The sequence below is a fragment of the Tachyglossus aculeatus genome, chromosome 14 (genome assembly GCF_015852505.1).
Source record: "Tachyglossus aculeatus isolate mTacAcu1 chromosome 14, mTacAcu1.pri, whole genome shotgun sequence".
NCBI lineage: Eukaryota > Metazoa > Chordata > Mammalia > Monotremata > Tachyglossidae > Tachyglossus > Tachyglossus aculeatus.
In genome coordinates this window covers 8,969,567-8,989,844 of record NC_052079.1, presented here as the reverse complement: position 1 = coordinate 8,989,844, position 20,278 = coordinate 8,969,567, and the positions used below count along the sequence as shown (strand labels likewise).

At 46.4% G+C, this 20,278-nt stretch overlaps 1 protein-coding gene across 1 annotated transcript; it reads left to right on the top strand.

The window, feature by feature from the left end:
- Positions 1–5,805: 5,805 nt before the first annotated feature.
- On the top strand, positions 5,806–17,737 carry PNN (pinin, desmosome associated protein). Its single transcript, XM_038756502.1, has 9 exons — positions 5,806–5,947; positions 10,276–10,347; positions 11,271–11,339; positions 12,506–12,578; positions 12,661–12,755; positions 14,173–14,248; positions 15,010–15,165; positions 15,255–15,393; positions 16,093–17,737. Exons 1-9 carry the CDS (start codon positions 5,835–5,837, stop codon positions 17,472–17,474), a joined length of 2,175 nt encoding a protein of 724 aa, XP_038612430.1. The 5' UTR covers positions 5,806–5,834; the 3' UTR covers positions 17,475–17,737.
- Positions 17,738–20,278: the final 2,541 nt, after the last annotated feature.

Genomic DNA, 20,278 nt, shown 5'->3' with positions numbered 1-20,278 from the left:
TCCCGCCCGCCCGCCCGCCCGCCCGTCAGCGCGGTCCCGATCCCGATCCCTATCCCGAGCCCGATCCCAATCCCGATCCCGGCGCCGATCCCTCTCCCTGCCCGGCGCCCGCGGGCGGGGCGCGGAGCGAACCGGAAGTGGACGGACGGAGACGAGACGTAACTTCCGGTCCCGCCGGGCCCGCGCATGCGCCTGCCCCTCTTCCGCTCGCGGGGCCCTGGCCGTAATCATCATTCGTTCATTCATTCATTCAATCAATCGTATTTATTGAGCGCCTCCTGACATTCCACAGCCCGCGGGCGGGGCGCGGAGCGGAAGTGGACCGACGGAGACGAGACGTAACTTCCGGTCCCGCCCCCCGCCGGGCCCGCGCACGCGCCTGCCCCTCTTCCGCTCGCGGGGACCTGGCCGTAATCGTCATTCATTCATTCAATCGTTCATTCATTCAACCAATCGTATTTATTGAGCGCCTCCTGACATTCCACAGCCCGCGGGCGGAGCGGAAGTGGACGGACGGAGACGAGGAGCAACTTCCGGTCCCGCCCCCCCGCCGGGCCCGCGCATGCGCCTGCCCCTCTTCCGCTCGCGGGGACCATGCCGTAATCATCATTCATTCATTCATTCAATCGTTCATACATTCATCCAATCGTATTTTTTGAGCGCCTTCTGACATTCAACGGGGCGCGGAGCGGAAGTGGCCGGAGGGAGACGAGACGCAACTTCCGGTCCCGCCCCCCCGCCGGGCCCGCGCATGCGCCTGCCCCCTCTTCCGCTCGCGGGGCCCTGGCCGTAATCATCATCATTCATTCATTCATTCAATCGTTCATTCATTCATCCAATCGTATTTATTGAGCGCCTTCTGACATTCTAGAGCCCGCGGTCGGGGCGCGGAGCGGAAGTGGCCGGAGGGAGACGAGACGCAACTTCCGGTCCCGCCCTCCCGCCGGGCCCGCGCATGCGCCTGCCCCTTTTCAGCTCGCGGGGCCCTGGCCGTAATCATAATTCATTCAATCAACCAATCAATCATATTTATTGAGCGCTTACTATGTGCAGAGCGCTGGACTAAGCGCTTGGGAGGCACAGCAGCGTTTAGAACGGTGCTTTGCATATAGTGAGCGCTTAGTAAATGCCATCATCGTCATTATTATTATTATTACAAGTTGGCAACAATAGTCAAGAGTTAGAAGCAGCGTGGCTCAATGGAAAGAGCACGGGCTTTGGAGTCGTCATCATCATCATCAATCGTATTTACTGAGCGCTTACTGTGTGCAGAGCACTGGGCTAAGCGCTTGGGAAGTCCAAGTTGGCAACATATAGAGACGGTCCCTGCCCAGCAGTGGGCTCACAGTCTAAAAGGGGGAGACGGAGAACAAAACCGAACATACTAACAAAATAAAATAAATAGGATAGGTACAAGGAAAATAAATAAATTGAGTAATAAATATGTACAAACGTATATACAGGTGCTGTGGGGAAGGGAAGGAGGTAAGGCGGGGGAGATGGAGGGGGGAGAGGAAGGAGGGGGCTCAGTGTGGGAAGGCCTCCTGGAGGAGGTGAGCTCTCAGCAGGGCCTTGAAGGGAGGAAGAGAGCGAGCTTGGCGGATGGGCAGAGGGATTGGGGCCATTCCAGGCCCGGGGGTCGATGGCGGGACAGGCGAGAACGAGGCCTAACGGGGAGGAGATGAGCGGCGGAGGAGGACAGAAGGGAGGTGAGGGAGGAGGGGGCCAGGGGATGGATGGATGGACAGCCTGGAAGCCCAGGGGGAGGAGTTTCTGCCTGATTCATTCATTCAGTCGTTCATTCATTCATCCAATCGTATTTATTGAGCGCCTTCTGACATTCCAGAACCTAACACATACCTTGGTAATAATCATTTTTAAATGAACCTTTCAATACACTGCTCAGTACTGGAAAGAAAACCAGAAAAATACAGTAACTCAAATTTGCCCTTAGGTACTTGGTACTTACGAGAAAAAAAAATTGACAGAAGCACACAGATGGAATAACAGTAAATCCACAAAACAGAATTCATTCAATCGTATTTATTGAGCGCTTACTGTGTGCGGAGCACTGGACTAGGCGCTTGGGAAGTACAAGTCGGCATCACATGGAGACGGTCCCTATCCAACAGCGGGCTCACAGTCTAGAAGGGGGAGTCCTCGGTGGGTGAGAGCCAACCTCAGATTACTGTGTGCAGAGCAATCAATCAATCAATCAATCGTATTTATTGAGCGCTTACTGTGTGCAGAGCACTGGACTAAGCGCTTGGGAAGTACAGGTTGGCAGCATATACAGTCCCTACCCAACAGTGGGCTCACAGTCTAAAAGGGGGAGACAGAGAACGAAACCGAACATACTAACAAAATAAAATAAATAGAATAGATATGTACAAGTAAAATAAATAAATAGAGTAATAAATATGTACAAACATATATACGTATATACAGGTGCTGTGGGGATGGGAAGGAGGTAAAATGGGGGGATGGAGGGGGGACGAGGGCGAGAGGAAGGAAGGGGCTCAGTCTGGGAAGGCCTCCTGGAGGAGGTGAGCTATCAGTAGTAATCATTCATTCATTCAGTCGTGTTTGTTGAGCGCTTACTGTGTGCAGAGCGCTGGACTAAGCGCTTGGAAGGTACAGCGCTTAGAGCAGTGCTTTGCATATAGTAAGCGCTTAATAAATGCCATCATTATTATTATTATTATTACAAGTTGGCAACATCTAGAGACGGTCCCTACCCAACAGCGGGCTCACAGTCTAGAAGGGGGAGACAGACAACAAAACAATAATAATGGTAATTGCTAATAATAATAATGACATTTGTTAATTCATTCATTCAATCGTATTTATTGAGCGCTTACTGTGTGCAGAGCACTGGACTCAGGGCTTGGGAAATACAAGTTGGCGACATAATAATAAATAATAATAATAATAATAATAATGATGGTAGAGAAGCAGTGTGGCTCAGTGGGAAAGAGCACGCCTTTGGAGTTAGAGGTCATGGGTTCAAATCCTGGCTCCGCCAATTAGCTGTGTGACTTTGGGCAAGTCACTTAACTTCTCTGTGCCTCAGTTACCTCATCTGTAAAATGGGGATGAAGACTGTGAGCCCCCGCGTGGGACCTGATCATCTTGTAACCTCTCCAGCGCTTAGAACAGTGCTTTGCACATAGTAAGCGCTTAATAAATGTCATTATTATTATTATTATTATTTATTAAGCGCTTACTATGTGCAAAGCACTGTTCTAAGCACTAGGGAGGTTACAAGGTGATCAGGTTGTCCCACGTGGGGCTCACAATCTTCATCCCCATTTTACAGATGAGGGAACTGAGGCACAGTGAAGCGACTTGCCCAAAGTCTCCCAGCTGACAAGTGGCGGAGCTGGAATTCGAACCCATGATCCCTGACTCCCAAGCCCGGGCTCTTTCCACTGAGCCACGCTGCTTTTCAGTAGGGAAGCAGTCCTCGGATCGAGTTCAATCAATCGATCGATCGATCAGTCAATCAGTCATCAGCGGTATTGATTGGGCACTTATTATGTTCCGAGCACTATACTAAGTGCCTGGGAAAGTACAATGCAACAGGTCGGACTGTGTCCGACCTGATCAGGAGAAGCAGCGTGGCTTAGAACAGTGCCCGGCTTGTGCTTGGCACATAGTAAGCGTTTAACAAATACCAACGTTATCATTAGTGGAAAGAGCACAGACTTGGGAGTCGGAGGTCGTGGATTCTAATCCCGACTCCTCCACTTGTCAGCTGTGTGACTTTGAGCAAGTTACTTCACTTCTCTGGGCCTCAGTTCCTTCAAATGTAAAATGGGGATTAAAACTGTGAGCCCCACGTGGGGCAACCTGATCACCTCGTCTCTATCTGTTGCCGACTTGTACTTCCCAAGCGCTTAGTCCAGTGCTCTGCACACGGTAAGCGCTCAATAAGCGCTCGAGAAGCAGAGTGGCTCAATGGAAGGAGCCCGGGCTTTGGAGTCAGAGGTCATGGGTTCAAATTCCGGCTCCGCCAATTGTCAGCTGTGTGACTTTGGGCAAGTCACTTAACATCTCTGGGCCTCAGTTCCCTCATCTGTAAAATGGGGATTAAGACTGTGAGCCCCCCGTGGGACAACCTGATCACCTTGTATCCCCCCCGGCCCTTAGAACAGTGCTTTGCACATAGCGCTTAACATAACACCATCATTATTATTGTAAATACGATTGATTGAATGAATGAATAACATAATAATAATACGATGGCATTTATTAAGCGCTTACTATGTGCAAAGCACTGTACTAAGCGCTGGGAAGTTTACAAGGTGATCCATTATTATTATTATAAATACGATTGATTGAATGAACGAATAATAATAATAATGGCATTTATTAAGCGCTTACTATGTGCAAAGCACTGTTCTAAGAGCTGGGGACGATACAAGGTGATCCATTATTATAATACGATTGATTGAATGAATGAATGAATAATAATAATAATAATAATAATAATGGCATTTATTAAGCGCTTACTATGTGCAAAGCACTGTTCTAAGCGCTGGGGAGAATACAAGGTGATCCATTATTATAATACGATTGATTGAATGAATTAATGAATAATAATAATAATAATGGCATTTATTAAGCGCTTACTATGTGCAAAGCACTGTTCTAAGCACTGGGGAAGTTACAAGGTGATCAGGTTGTCCCACGGGGGGCTCACAGTCTTCATCCCCATTTTACAGGCGAGGGAACTGAGGCCCAGAGAAGTGAAGTGACTTGCCCAAAGTCACACAGCTGACAAGTGGCGGAGGTGGGATTTGAACCCATGACCTCTGGCTCCAAATAAAAATAATAATAATAATGATGGCATTTGTTAAGCGCTTACTATGTGCAAAGCACTGTTCTAAGCGCTGGGGGATACAAGGTGATCAGGTTGTCCCACATGGGGCTCACAGTCTTAACCCCCATTTTCCAGATGAGGTAACTGAGGCCCAGAGAAGTGAAGTGACCTGCCCAAAGCCACACAGCTGACAATTGGCAGAGCCGGGATTTGAACCCATGACCTCTGCATGGCTCCGTGGAAAGAGCCCGGGCTTTGGAGTCAGAAGTCGTGGGTTCGAATCCCAGCTCAGCCACGTCTGCTATGTCCCCTTGGGCAAGTCACTTAACTTCTCTGAGCCTCAGTTACCGCATCTGTAAAATGGGGGTTAAGACTGGGAGCCCCACGTGGGACAACCTGATCACCTTGTATCCCCCCCAGCGCTTGGAACAGTGCTTGGCACACAGTAAGCGCTTAACAAATAACATTATCATCATAATTATTATTATTATTATTATTTGCAGCCAGAGGTCATGGGTTCAAAGCCCGGCTCCGCCAATTGTCAGCTGTGTGACTTTGGGCAAGTCACTTCACTTCTCTGGGCCTCAGTTCCCTCGTCTGTAAAATGGGGATGCAGACTGTGAGCCCCCCGTGGGACAACCTGATCACCTTGTAACTTCCCCAGCGCTTAGAACAGTGCTTTGCACCTAGTAAGCGCTTAATAAACGCCATCATTATTAGTATTATTTCCACCAAGCCACGCCGCTTCTCCGAATGAATGGAGAAGGGGCGAACCCGTCTTGGAGAGGCGGCGCCCTCTCCTATGACGTCATCAGCGGGGCGGCCTCCCATTGGCCGGGATTCCCCCCGCGGCGAGTTCGCACCTCCTCGGGCGCCGATTGGGTAGCGGAGAAATAGGGGGCCCGTCGCCATTGGCCAGCCGGGCTGTCGATCCGCTCCGGCTCTCGCGAGACGCGGGCGAGAGGCGGGCCCGCGGCGGCGGTGGCGGCGGGCGCGGGAGCCGGAGAAGATGGCGGTGGCCGTGAGGACTCTGCAGGAGCAGCTGGAGAAGGCCAAGGAGAGCCTGAAAAACGTGGACGAGAATATCCGTAAGCTCACCGGACGGGACCCGAACGACGTGAGGTGAGCGACCGGGGACGGAGCGGGGGAGAGGAGGGATGGCGGGGCCGGACCCGGCGGGGCGCCATGGCGCGAGGACGGGGAGGAGGGAGGCGCGTGGCCCCTGAGGGAATCACGGAGGGAGGGAGAGGCCTACGGCGAGGCCCCGCCCTGCCCAATCAGTCAATCAATCAATCGTATTTATTGAGCGCTCACTGTGTGCAGAGCACTGCGCTAAGCGCTTGGGAAGTACAAGTTGGCAACATAATAATGGCATTTAGGAAGCGCTTACTCTGTGCAAAGCCCTGTTCTAAGCGCTGGGGAGGTTCCAAGGCGCTCAGGTCGCCCCACGGGGGGGCTCACAGTCTTCACCCCCATTTTCCAGATGAGGGAACTGAGGCCCAGAGAATCAATCAGTCGTATTTATTGAGCGCTTACTGTGTGCAGACCACTGTACTATGCGCTTGGGAAGTACAAGTTGGCAACATAGTAATAATAATAATGGCGTTTATGAAGCGCTTACTCTGTGCAAAGCACTGTTCTAAGCGCTGGGGAGGTTCCAAGGCGATCAGGTCGTCCCACGGGGGGGCTCACAGTCTTCATCCCCATTTTACAGATGAGGTAACTGAGGCCCAGAGAATCAACCAGTCGTATTTATTGAGCGCCCACTGTGTGCAGAGCAGTGGACTAAGCGCTTGGGAAGTACAAGTTGGCAACGTAATAATAATACTAATGGCATTTATGAGGTGCTTACTCTGTGCAAAGCCCTGTTCTAAGCGCTGGGGAGGTTCCAAGGCGCTCAGGTTGCCCAACGGGGGGGCTCCCAGTCTTCACCCCCATTTTCCAGGTGAGGGAACTGATGCCCTGAGAATCAACCAATCGTATTTATTGAGCGCTTACTGTGTGCGGGGCTCACAGTCCTCACCCCCATTTTCCAGGTGAGGTGACTGAGGCCCTGAGAGTCAGCCAGTCGTATTTCTTGAGCGCTCACTGTGTGCAGAGCGCTGCACTAAGCGCTTGGGAAGTACAAGTTGGCAACATAATAGTAATGGCATTTATGAAGCGCTTACCGTGTGCAAAGCACTGTTCTAAGCGCTGGGGAGGTTCCAAGGCGATCAGGTCGCCCCACGGGTGGGCTCACAGTCTTCATCCCCATTTTGCAGATCAGGTAACTGAGGCCCAGAGAGTCAACCAGTCGTATTTATTGAGCGCTTACTGTGTGCAGAGCGCTATACTAAGCGCTTGGGAAGTACAAGTTGGCAACATCATAATAATAATGATAATGGCATTTATTAAGCGCTTACTATATGCAAAGCACTGTTCTAAGCGCTGGGGACGTTCCAAGGTGCTCAGGTCGTCCCACGGGGGGCTCCCAGTCTTCACCCCCATTTTCCAGATGAGGGAACTGAGACACAGAGAATCAACCAATCGTATTTATTGAGCGCTTACTGTGTGCAGAGCACTGGACTAAGCGCTTGGGAAGTACAAGTTGGCAACATAATAATACTAATGGCATTTAGGAAGCGCTTACTATGTGCAAAGCACTGTTCTAAGCCCTGGGGAGGTTCCAAGGCGCTCAGGTCGTACCACGGGGGGGCTCACAGTCTTCATCCCCATTTTCCAGATGAGGGAACTGAGGCCCAGAGAATCAACCAGTCGTATTTATTGAGCGCTCACTGTGTGCAGAGCGCTGCACTAAGCGCTTCGGAAGTACAAGTTGGCAACATAATAATGGCATTTATGAAGCGCTTACTCTGTTCAAAGCACTGTTCTAAGCGCTGGGGAGGTTCCAAGGTGCTCAGGTCGTCCCACGGGGGGCTCATAGTTTTCATCCCCATTTTACAGGTGAGGTAACTGAGGCCCAGAGAATCAACCAATTGTATTTATTGAGCGCTCACTGTATGCAGAGCGCTGTACTAAGCGCTTGGGAAGTACACGTTGGGAACATAATAATACTAATGGCATTTATGAAGCGCTTACTATGTGCAAAGCACTGTTCTAATCGCTGGGGAAGTTCCAAGGCGATCAGGTTGCCCCACCGGGGGGTTCACAGTCTTCATCCCCATTTTCCAGATGAGGTAACTGAGGCCCTGAGAATCAACCAGTCATATTTATTGAGCGCTCACTGTGTGCAGAGCACTGCACTAAGCGCTTGGGAAGTGCAAGTTGGCAACATAGTAATAATACTAATGGCATTTATTAAGCACTTACTATATGCAAAGCACTGTTCTAAGTGCTGGGGAGGTTCCAAGGTGCTCAGGTCGTCCCACGGGGGGCTCCCAGTCTTCACCCCCATTTTCCAGATGAGGTAACTGAGGCCCAGAGAATCAACCAGTCGTATTTATTGAGCGCCCACTATGTGCAGAGCAGTGGACTAAGCGCTTGGGAAGTACAAGTTGGCAACGTAATAGTAATGGCATTTATGAAGCGCTTACTATGTGCAAAGCACTGTTCTAAGCGCTGGGGAGGTTCCAAGGTGATCAGGTCGTCCCACGGGGGGCTCACAATCTTCATCCCCATTTTCCAGATGAGGCAACTGAGGCCCAGAGAATCAACCAATCGTATTTATTGAGCGCTTACTGTGTGCAGAGCATTACACTAAGCGCTTGGGAAGTACAAGCTGGCAACATATAGAGACAGTCCCTACCCAACAGTGGGCTCACAGTCAGAGAAGTGAAGTGACTTGACCAAAGTCACCCAGCTGAGAGTTGATGGAGCCGGGATTTGAACCCATGACCTCTGACTCCATAGCCCGGGCTCTTTCCACTGAGCCACGCTGCGTCTCCTAACATCTAGAAATGGTCCCTACCCAACAGTGGGCTCACAGTCTAGAAGGGGGAGACAGAGAACAAAACAAAACATGTTAACAAAATAAAATAAATAGAACAGATATGTACAAGTAAAATAAATAGAGTAATAAATCTGTACAAACATATATACAGGTGCTGTGGGGAAGGGAAGGAGGTAAGGCGAGGGGGAGGAGGGGGCTGCCTCCCTGGGCTCCCCGGGTCCCAACGAGGATGGATTCATTCAGTCATTCATTCAGTCGTATTTATTGAGCACCTACAGTGTGCAGAGCACTGTAGTAAGCGCCTGGGAAGTGCGAGTTGGCCACACATCCCTCCTCCCCCTCCCCCTGCCTTACCTCCTTCCCCTCCCCACAGCACCTCTATATAAGTTTGCACATATTTATTACTGTTTTACTTGTACATATACTTCCCAACCGCTTAGTACAGTGCTCTGCACGCAGTAAGCACTCAGTAAATACGATTGAATGAATGAATGAATGTGCCCAGCACTGTTCTAGGGACCGTCTCTATATGTTGCCAACTTGTGCTTCCCAGCGCCTAGTACAGTGGTCTGCACGCAGTAAGCGCTCAGTAAATACGATTGAATGAATGAATGAATGTGCCCAGCACTGTTCTAGGGACCGTCTCTATATGTTGCCAACTTGTGCTTCCCAAGCGCCTAGTACAGTGCTCTGCACACAGTAAGCGCTCAATAAATACGATTGAATGAATGAATGTGCCCAGCACTGTTCTAGGGACTGTCTCAATATGTTGCCAGCTTGTACTTCCCAAGCGCTTAGTACAGTGCTCTGCACACAGTAAGCGCTCAATAAATACGATTGAATGAGTGAATGGCTGGCCATGCGCGCTTGTTTGTGTGTCTGTCTGGGTGTGGGGAGGGTGTTGTGAGAGGGGAGAGGCCTGCCCGCCATCACCCGCCCTAAGCACTTAGTCCAGGGCTGGGCCTTCATTCAGTCATTCAGTCGTATTTATTGAGCGCTTACTGTGTGCAGAACACGGGACTAAGCGCTTGGGAACTACAACATCGTGGCTCGGTGGAAGGAATACTGGCTTGGGAGTCAGAGGTCATGGGTTCTAATCCTGGCTCTCCCAAATCATCACCATAATAATAATGGCATTTATTAAGCGCTTACTATGTGCAAAGCACTGTTCTAAGCGCCGGGGAGGTTACAAGGTGATCAGGTTGTCCCATGGGGGGGCTCACAGTTTTAATCCCCATTTTACAGATGAGGTAACTGAGTCCCAGAGAAGTCAAGTGTCTTGCCCAAAGTCACACAGCTGACAGTTGGTGGAGCTGAGATTTGAACCCATGACCTCTGACTCCAAAGCCCGTGCTCTTTCCATTGAGCCACGCCGCTGCTTCTCTGCTGTGTGATCTTTGGCAAGTCACTGGAAAAGTGGCCAAGAATCGGGGTCCTAATGCAGTGGCCACGCCGGGCTTTTCGGTGGCCTGCCCCGTGGAGGGGGTCGTGATGGCAGGCTCGGGGGTCCCCCCCGTCTCGGAAAATTTCATCCCCCAAATCCCTACTGTGTCCTTTGCAGACCCATCCAAGCTCGATTGCTGGCCCTGTCGGGCCCAGGTGGAGGTAGGGGCCGTGGCAGCTTGTTGTTAAGGTAAGAAAAACCCCTTGCAAAATGTATTTCCACCCTTTAGGATGTTTCTTTTGGCCTGTTATGGTTATGGTCTGACCTTATAATATATAATATATTCATTTGTTCAGTCGTGTTTACTGAGCGCTTACTACGTGCAGGGCACTGGACTAAGCGCTTGGAAAGTACAATTCAGCAACAGACAATCCCTACCCAAAAGTGGGCTCACAGTCTAGAGTATTTATATAATAATATAAAATGTATATTATAATAGATTCAACTAATCAAGACCTGTTTTATTTTAAACCTAGTTTTATGTAATCTCTAGTCATATGTTTATTTTCCTCTTGGTGCATACAGACAGTTTTCATTGATTTGAGCACATATTTTGTGCAGAGCAGTGTACTGAGCACTTGGGAGAATTGGGGAGAGTTAGCAGGCATAGTTCTGCCCTCCAGGATCTTACAGACAGACACCAAAATAAATTACAGATGGGGTAAGCAATAAAGCATCAAGATAGGATAGATAAAGTGATGGGGGCAGGGTGAGTACGCAACTATTGTTGTGCTGGGGGAGGAGGAATAGATTTGAGAGATTAATAAGGGAAGGAGAATCCCGGGAAGAGATGTGTGTTTAGAAGGACTTTGAGGCTGGGGCGAGCAGTGGTCAGCCTCATGGGAAGTGGGAGGGAGCAAGAGGTCGAAAGCAATTGAGAACGAGGTTCACTTTTAATCTCAGTAATATAAAGGGTTTTTAAATTTTATTTTTTAAGAAATACTTCGCAATTGAGGAAGATTGAAAATTCTAAACAGTGCTGAAAGACCCGAGAGAGAGGTTTAATGCAAGAAATCTTTGATAAGGATTGCAATGTTACTTTGAATCTGTAAATGTTAAGAACCCAATCTAATCTTTATTACTCTTCAATTTCTTTTTTTTTTTTAATCTAGGCGTGGATTCTCGGATAGTGGAGGAGGACCCCCAGCCAAACAAAGAGATCTTGAAGGGGCAGTCAATAGGTATGTTACAATGGTTGATTTCCACCGCCACCACCACTGGGGCAGGGGGAAATCATCTGAACCATTGAAACTTTGTTACGTAAATTGAGGAATCAGGACTAAATTTTCAGCCGTAATTGTAATAGAAACTGGTTAGAAATGACTGTTCAGTCAGTATTATCTCTTTCTCATCGTTCTCTTATTTAAAGATCTGCCTCTGTTTTTTTTAAATTCTTGCTGAGTATCATCAGTGCGGTAGAGTGCTGGGTAAGGCATCCAGTTCCTGTGGAGAAAGACATTCATTTCATTTAATTTCAAGATTATAACAAGGGTGAAAGTATTTCTTGGTCATAAGGCTTGATGCTTGGGGCAGGACAGGAGTAGGGAAACAGAAAAGGCGTGCCCTCAAAAAGCTTGAAATCTAATGGGTTAGGCATTAAACAATGAAAATTACCAATAGAGGGTGGTGAATGATAGCATAGGTACGATCACCCCGATCACCTTTAGATATTACAAAATGAAGAATTTGGGTCATAAAATTACAGTTGAACAATCCTTACTCCTGTGTAGATACATCCCTGGACCACATTGATTTTTTTTTTTTTTCTCCACAGTGCTACTATATTGCCTTCTCATGTTCAGCTCTTAATCCGAGATGGTACCCAGACATTTGTATTTAATTGTACCTTTGCCAGCTAATACAATTGGCATTGTTTTTTCACTTAGACCTACTGATATCCATCCAATTTTTGGAAAACTATTTTCTTAACTCTTCACTTTTAGGGACATTCCTTCCATTTTGTTTCCACTTTATTATGTCGTGAGTGTTCCTACTTTGAAAACCAATCATTTTGGAAGAATCTATTATTTGAACTTCCTAACACAGAAGGGACAGGTACAATTAGTGTTTTTATTTGTGTCTGCTAGTACAGCAACTGAGATGATGTGTGCATTAACCTTAATAGGTTCAAACTGGATTGCATCTAAAAATGGCAAGTGGTTTATGGGGCCGCAGGTGGTAGGAGATGGGGGACACCTAGAGTGGATGTGGTTCAGTAGGCTGTGGGGGCCTGAGATTTTGGGCATGGGTTCGCTGTTCCCACCCACAGCAGAAAGGCATTTTAACTTGGAAGGCCAATTGCCTCCATTTCCGCTAGGCTTGTTAACTCTCCCTCCTTTTACACTAGGCTGGGCGGGGAGCGTCGGACAAGACGAGAATCACGCCAGGAAAGCGACGCAGAGGATGATGACGTTAAAAAGGTATTGTGTTGAATAAGAATTGAGGGTGGTGGGGTGGATACGTGTAATGTATTCAACACTTAATCTTTCTTGCCTCTTTCAGCCAGCTTTGCAGTCTTCAGTCGTGGCTACCTCCAAAGAACGAACACGTCGAGACCTTATTCAAGATCAAAATATGGACGAAAAAGGAAAACAAAGGTGCCTTTCATAGACTTTCTTAAACTGTGCGGTAGGGCTTCATTATGGGCCACTGTGACTAAGTTCCCATTGCTCGTCCTGCCTGAGGTAAAAACAGAAATGCAGGGTCTGGGCTACGTTTGTGTCCAGCCTTAACAGGACTTAGTGACTAGCTGCTTTCTAGAGGAAATAACAAGCCATTGTCCGCTTTCATTAATAACTCTTTCTCCCCAGCTCCGCTTTTACTGTTTTTATGAATGTAGTCTTATAGTGTGGGGATTGGGTTCTTGTAGCTCTTTGTGGGCAGGAAATATGTCTGCCAACTCTGTTGTACCCTCCCAAGCACTTAATACGTGGTTTTGCACACAGACCCCAATGATCGATTGCAGGGTCCCCTGTCAGGCCCCTGAACCATTTATTCTGACTCCTCCACTCCTCGTCACACACATCCAGGCAAAAGATGATGATGGTATTTGTTAAGCGCTTCCTATGTGCCAAGCACTGTTCCAAGCGCTGACAGTGGTGGCACTTGTTAAGTGCCTACTATGTGCTAAGCACTGTTCTAAGCACTGTGGTAGATACAGGGTTATCAGATTGTCCCATGTGGGGCTCACAGTCTTAATCTGCATTTTACAGATGAGGTAACTGAGGTACAGAGAAGTTAAGTGACTTGCCCAAAGTCACACAACTGACAAGTGGTGGAGCCGGGATTAGAACCCACAGCCAGACTCCCAATCCCATGCTTTTTCCACTAAGCCACGCTGCTTCTGTTGTCAAACTGGTGTGAAGACACATTCTGGCAGAAATTTGTGTATTAAATATTTGACTAGCTTCATTTTTGTTGTTTGTTTTTGTTTTGAACGCTTTTGCAGTGCTTGGTTCAGATGGGGACAGGTGGTAGGGGGCTTTTGGTTCAGTAAAAGTATCTCATCAGTATGGTCAACTTTATTACCATGAAACATTCACTGCTATCATTTTTAAGTGTCACTCTTGTTTTATTTTGTTTCACCTTCCAGTACTCCTCATGAGTTGCTTAATTGGCTAGGCCTCATGATTTTGATGGGAGAGAAAGTTGATACAGTTTTCTAATATTTTTGGTCTAGATTTCCTTTGGTAGGGTGTGGTAAAAAGAGAAGCAGCGTGACTCAATGGAAAGAGCATGGGCTTGGGAGTCGGAGGTCATGGGTTAAAATCCCGGCTCTGCCAATTGTCAGCTGTGTGACCATGGGCAAGTCACTTAACTTCTCTGGGCCTCAGTTACCTCATCTGTAAAATGGGGATTAAGACTGTGAGCCCCCCGTGGGACAACCTTGTATCCTCCCCAGCGCTTAGAACAGTGCTTGCACATAGTAAGTGCTTAACAAATGACATCATTATTATTATTATCATTTCATGAAGGAAAACCTGTTTAAACTTTGTTATTCTTATTCCTCTTTAGGAATCGACGTATATTTGGCTTGTTGATGGGCACTCTTCAGAAATTTAAACAGGAGTCTACTGTGGCTACGGAAAGGGTGTGTTAAATGCTTGCTTGTTTTGTCTGTTTTCAGAAACACAGTCGCTTGTCAGTGCATGTTAATTTAACATTGGCTTTACTCCAGCCAAATATCAGATATAAGTAAGGGAAGATGGTGTGTCTTTGAAGTTATTGAGATACTTTGATTCTGCTACCCCAGGACTATTTTTAAATTCAGTTTATGCATGTTAGGATTTGTAGAGTGCCTCATTTGTGCAAGGCATTGTACCAGATGAACCTAATTGGGATCAGGGCTAGTTCAAAAATTTGCTAGTTCTCATACCCAAATCCCATTTTGTTTGGACTGATGCTAACGCAGTTTACATCAGTTAGTTTATTTACACTAACTGAACTACCAGATAAGAGGCTGCATATGCAGGTTATGGACATTCAACTGGAAATGAGGACAGAGGGTCTTCAATCATGTTTTTAGTTACTTGGGACGCTTTCAGGTTCTCTGTTCTCTAAGGCTTGGGATTTTTCATGAAATATCTTTAATCCACATTTCCTTAGCTATTCTACCATTTTGATTCACATATTAGGAAAAGGAAAATTATGTAGCTGGAACCTTATCCATCTTGACCTAAGTAGAGTACATTGACTGGCTAATGCAAGTGTGCTAGGGTTCTCACATGCTTAAAATAACAGATCTTTCTGCAGGAGTTTAGCTTTAAGTGGAATTGAAATCCAGTAGTAGCCTTTGAAGATCCTTTTTACCAGTGGCGGTAGTGAATACTAACATAAATTACTTATCTTTAGCAAAAACGGCGTCAGGAAATTGAACAAAAACTTGAAGTTCAGGCAGAAGAAGAGCGAAAGCAGGTTGAAAATGAAAGAAGGGAGCTGTTTGAAGAGAGGCGAGCTAAACAAACAGAACTGAGGCTATTGGAACAAAAGGTTGAACTGGCTCAATTGGTGAGTAATTGGTGAGCCTTAATGAGTTTTAATTTTGGAACTGGGGCTATTCCAAAATATTGATTTTTTTTTTTTTCCTTTTTGATTAGCAAGAAGAATGGAATGAGCATAATTCTAAGATTATTAAGTACATCAGAACCAAGACAAAGCCCCATTTGTTCTATATTCCTGGAAAAATGTGTCCAGCTACTCAAAAGCTAATAGATGAGTCACAGAGAAAGCTGAATGGTGAGTATAGATGGGTAGGTCGAAAGAAAATGTCTTACTGGAGACTGTATCTTTTATTATTCATCTGCTTTTAGCTTGTATAGCTTTTACTTGTATCCTGAAACGAATGTCATAATTTTGGAAAATTTATATATCAAAATGTCGCTGAATTTGACTTGGGAATTATTTAATTTGTTTAGATCAATTTTTATATATAGAAAACATTTGCATAAGTTGGCTTTTCTTCGCTTACTGCTCATCACCAATAGGCAGGTCCTATAAATGTTACTAAATGGGCAGGAAGATTCCACGGAGGCAGCTCTTTTGTAGATATAGATGCTGCCAGTGTGGTGACTGTGACTTGTGTCTCCTTGGGAACAGAACAATTAGAGCGCTATGTGCAGTGTCATAAAACTAGTTCAGTTGAACAGAAGCATTGTCCTTTCTCATATCTATAGCTAAATGTTCATAATGAAAAATTGACTAATTTTCTTCCATTAGAATAACATTGCCTTACTACTTTTCACTCTAATTCTTTTTCCACCTTTGTAAAGTGTCATTGCCAGCACGTTGTGTGTTGACATTTGCTTTACGCAGCATAACATTCTGAATAGAGAAACTGTTCAAATGATTCTGACTTTTATTGCTAGCCCATTAGTAAAGTTGGCTCTGAATTTCTGTCTTGTATTGAACGTAATTCCTCTGCCTCTCATTCCTCAGCAATATTTGAAAATAGACGCAATGAATTTGCAGAGCAAATAAATAAAATGGAGGCTAGACCTAGAAGACAAACTATGAAGGAAAAAGAACACCAGGTGGTGCACACGGAAGAAAAGAAGGTGGAACAAGTGGGTAAGGTGGTTCAGCGTGAGGAAGAGATGGAGGAGACAGGTAACCAGCACAATGATGTAGAAATAGAGGAAGCAGGAGAGGAAGAGGAAAAAGAAGTAGGTGCAGCTCAGAGTGATCCCGAGAAAGAACAGGAAGAGGTGGAGCAAAAACAGGAACCCGAGAATAAAGTGGAGGAGGACATGGTGGAGGTGCGGGGGAAGGAGAAGGAGCAGGATAGTCACCCTGAAAATGTGATGGATTTTAGAGAGCAGGGGGACGGCGTTAGGGTTGTGGATAACGAGCAGGAAGCTATGGAAATAAACCAGGTAGAAAGGGTAGAGCCTTTGGAAACTGAGGCGAGCAAAGAAGCAGAGGTGGAGTGTGTGACCCAGTCCGAGAAGGAAGGTAAGCCTAGTTCTCCCGAAAAGGAAAGTGTCAAAGTTCCAGCAGTGGAACTGAAACCTGAGGAGAAGCAGGAAAAGGAACCCGAAGCCCAGTTAGACCCCGAGCCCCCAGTGCAGCTCAGTGCCCCGGCGCAGGCCCCGGCCCCGGCCCCGGCTCCTGCCCAGGCCCAACCTCAGCCCCAGCCCCAGCCCCAGCCCCAGGCCCCGTCCCAGGCCCCACCCCAGCCTCAGCCCAACACCTTGCCACCGCCTCCTGCTCAACCACTACTCCAGGCCATTCAAGAACCAGCGCGTCAGGTTGGCAAGAAGGAATCGGCCGTAGAGTCGGTAAAACTGGCCGAAGCGCCGCCAGACCAGCCGCTGGCGGTGCCTGGCGAGAGCAAGGTCAAGACGCGCAGCAGGAGCAGGGGAAGAGTGAGGAACAAAAGCAGTAAGAGCAGAAGCAGCAGCAGCAGCTCCTCCAGTAGTAGTTCAAGCAGCAGCAGTAGCGGCAGCAGCTCCAGCAGCGGCAGCAGCAGTAGCCGGAGTAGCTCCAGCAGCAGCACCAGTACTAGCGGAAGCAGCAGCCGAGATAGCAGCAGCAGTAGCAGCAGTAGCAGCGAGAGTAGGAGTCGGAGTAGAGGCCGGGGTCACAATCGGGATAGGAAGCGCAGGAGGAGCGTGGAGCGGAAGCGGAGGGACCCTTCGGGACTAGAAAGAAGTCACAAGTCTTCGAAAGGTAGTGGCAGAGATGCCAAAGGATCGAAGGATAAGAGCTCTCGGTCCTCCGACCGAAAGAGGTCCGTATCAGAAAGTAGTCGGTCAGGCAAAAGATCTTCGAGGAGTGAAAGAGACCGTAAATCAGATAGGAAAGACAAAAGGCGTTAACCGGAAGAAGCCAGGCTTCCTTAACAGCAGAAGGAAGATTTCTTTGCAGCGGGGAAGATTCCTTGGTGAAGCAGAGAATTCCTTTCCTCGTAAGGAAGGAGGCTGCCTTAAGAAATGCATGTTGTAAAATTCTTTTTGGAAAAATACAGAGACTGTTTGTTTACCAGACATTCTTGTACTTTTTACATAATTTTGTAAGAGTTATCAAAATTATGTGAAATTCCAGAAAAATGGAAAAAAAAGAAATAAAAAAGAGATTCACAGCCCTTGTCATCTTTTTTAACTATTCTATACCCCTCATCAAGAATCTGTATATTTTAGTAGGTAAATCTTAGGTGTGTGTGTCCACTTCTAATTCTGTACTATACTTTGTTTTTGTAGAAATAAATGTACATTTTTTTTAAAAAATGATGTTTGAGATGTTGACATGTGTAACATCCTCCCGGGGATCAGTTTAAAGTATTGCCACTGTATACCTGAGGTGCCCCGGAGGAGGCTTTTAAAATACATTTTTATTTTTCTGAAGGACTGTCCGTTTTTCACCACTTTTAATTGCGTTCCATTGAGAGGATGTGACTTCCCCCAGATAATGGCCTGTGCTCACTGTTATAGTCTCTCCTCCCTTTTAAAATACATTCACTTTCCTTCCACATACACTTATTTTTCTCTACTTCTCAAACCATATGTGGAGCAAAAGATTCAAGACTGATAGTCTTACTGAATGGCAGCAGCACTGTCGCCTTTGTTCTAAGGAGAAAATGTCACTACCTATCTTCTCCCTAGAATAGAGAGCATCGTGCCCTTGGTGGTCAAAAATGTAAAGCAGGAAGCAGTCGCGGTTTTAATGTTCTGTTGGCTTTAGCTGAACCTAATGCCTTTAATTGTTTCTTTTGCGAATATTTGAGAAAGTATAAAAGCTAAGAGGAAAACTCAAGTCTAAGCTTGGTGAATGTGTTAACAAAACAGTGAGATATATATATATATTATATATAGTGTACCAAGTGACTATCAAATTGTATTGTTTTATAATTTTGTATGAACTTAGAGTACATCTGTTGGCCTATACTGTACATGTGCAAATAAATGTGGCTTAGACTATTGTGTGTGGATGCCTAAGACTACTACTTCTGTTAACTTGTCCCTCTTAAGGTCGTTCAAAAGAGGTAACATTAAAGTACAAAGTTTAAAAATGACTTAATTTTCTCGTCCAGTTCATACTTCAGATGTTTTTTGCAAAAAGAAAAATAGTACTCCCCAACTTTTTCAGGTGGGGGTTCCCAGGGTAAAAGTCTGGCTGAACCTCTTACGGCTCTCGGAGGGAGCTGAGGAATATGAGGGTTAAGGGGAGAGAAATTGCAGCGGATGATTCGTCCATAGGGTCCACTGGTTCTGGCAGCACCAAGTAGACGTCTTCAGCATGGAGACAGGACAGAAATGAGCCAATTTAGCAAAACTTGCTATCATCAATGATATTTGAGTGCTTACTGCGTGCAGAGCGCTTGGTGGACAGATGCCCTCTGTTCAGCCCAGAGGGTTTCCCCACCTTTTCCTGAAATGCCAAGAGTTAAATGACGGAGTACAGATTAGAGTTTAGGACGTGAAAATGCTGAAGTGTGTGGAGAGATGAGATTTAGGGGACCTGCTTGTTAAAGTACATAATGAAAAGCGTATTATGTTTTTCAGTGTGTTGAGCACTGGTGCAAGGAAAAGGTGATTAGGTCAGGCACAGTGATCCTCAGTCTTGAGAGAGGGAGAAGAGGTATTGAAATGGAAATTATCAGTAATAATGGTTGCAATGAATTAGGAGTTCTGGAATGTCCCCTTCATGGCTGTAAACACCCTTGTGCTGTAGGACACATTTAAATGTGACCATCAACACTCAGATGGTGACCAGTATGTCACACGGGCAAAACCAGAAAGCATTTGATCATTTGCCCAATGGGGTTTTTTTTTTTTTTTTGAGCCCTGCTGTACTGGGCTTTTAAATGTCCACTGAAATTCTACATGGTGGTATTAATAGTTTAGTTAATAGATTCCGTCCTGGATGGTTTCAAATTGACTGATGGTTTCAAGCTCCACTGTCACTTAAAAGCTTGTCAACACTGCACAATTGTATTGGTGCCATCCAACCTGCATTTTACAGAAAGTTCATGTATTGGTTACAAATGCTAGAGACTTTTATAGAAGATTCTTTAAAATGCATATTGCATGATAGAAAGAAAGGTTTTCAAAACTCATTTAGCAGCAATTGCTCACATGGTGAAAGAAGTGGCTCTCAAAGCCACCACCCAGGGTTAGCTTCAGGGGGGTGCAGAAGTCATCTCTGAAAGCCAATTCAAAATCAGAAGAACAGATTCCTTGAACACCACCTGGAACTTTTCCCCAGTGAAGACATAAAGGCCCAAAGTGAAACAGACATAGAAGGGCCAGAGTAGATACAAGGTAATTAGGTTGGACACATTTGACCAGCTCCTGCTTCATGTTAAGCGTGACCCTCCAGGAGCTGCAAGTATCCCAGCTGGAAGTGGCAGATGAACAGGTCAAATTCTCTTCCTAAAGGACTCACTCTCGTGGGTCGTTGGATTTTTAGTAATACCAGCTCTCTCTTTCTCTTATGAGTCCCCGGTGGAACATGGGCTGTTGTCTATTTTGATTATCTTGTTTCTCTTCCTGGTATTTAGTGCACGGCTTAGAACATAGGAAGTGCTTTAAAAAAGCACACCAAGGGGCTTTTTATAGACTTGATTGCTGATAAATCTAATCAGTCCTATTTGAGAACTTACTATGTGCAGAGCACTGTGCCA

Bases quoted from the DNA above. Each gene is read 5' to 3' on its own strand.
- PNN (XM_038756502.1), top strand. From the start codon at position 5,835: ATGGCGGTGGCCGTGAGGACTCTGCAGGAGCAGCTGGAGAAGGCCAAG. The intron at 12,756-14,172 runs GTGCCTTTCATA...ATTCCTCTTTAG, and splicing joins GACGAAAAAGGAAAACAAAG to GAATCGACGTATATTTGGCT. The intron at 14,249-15,009 runs GTGTGTTAAATG...ACTTATCTTTAG, and splicing joins CTACTGTGGCTACGGAAAGG to CAAAAACGGCGTCAGGAAAT.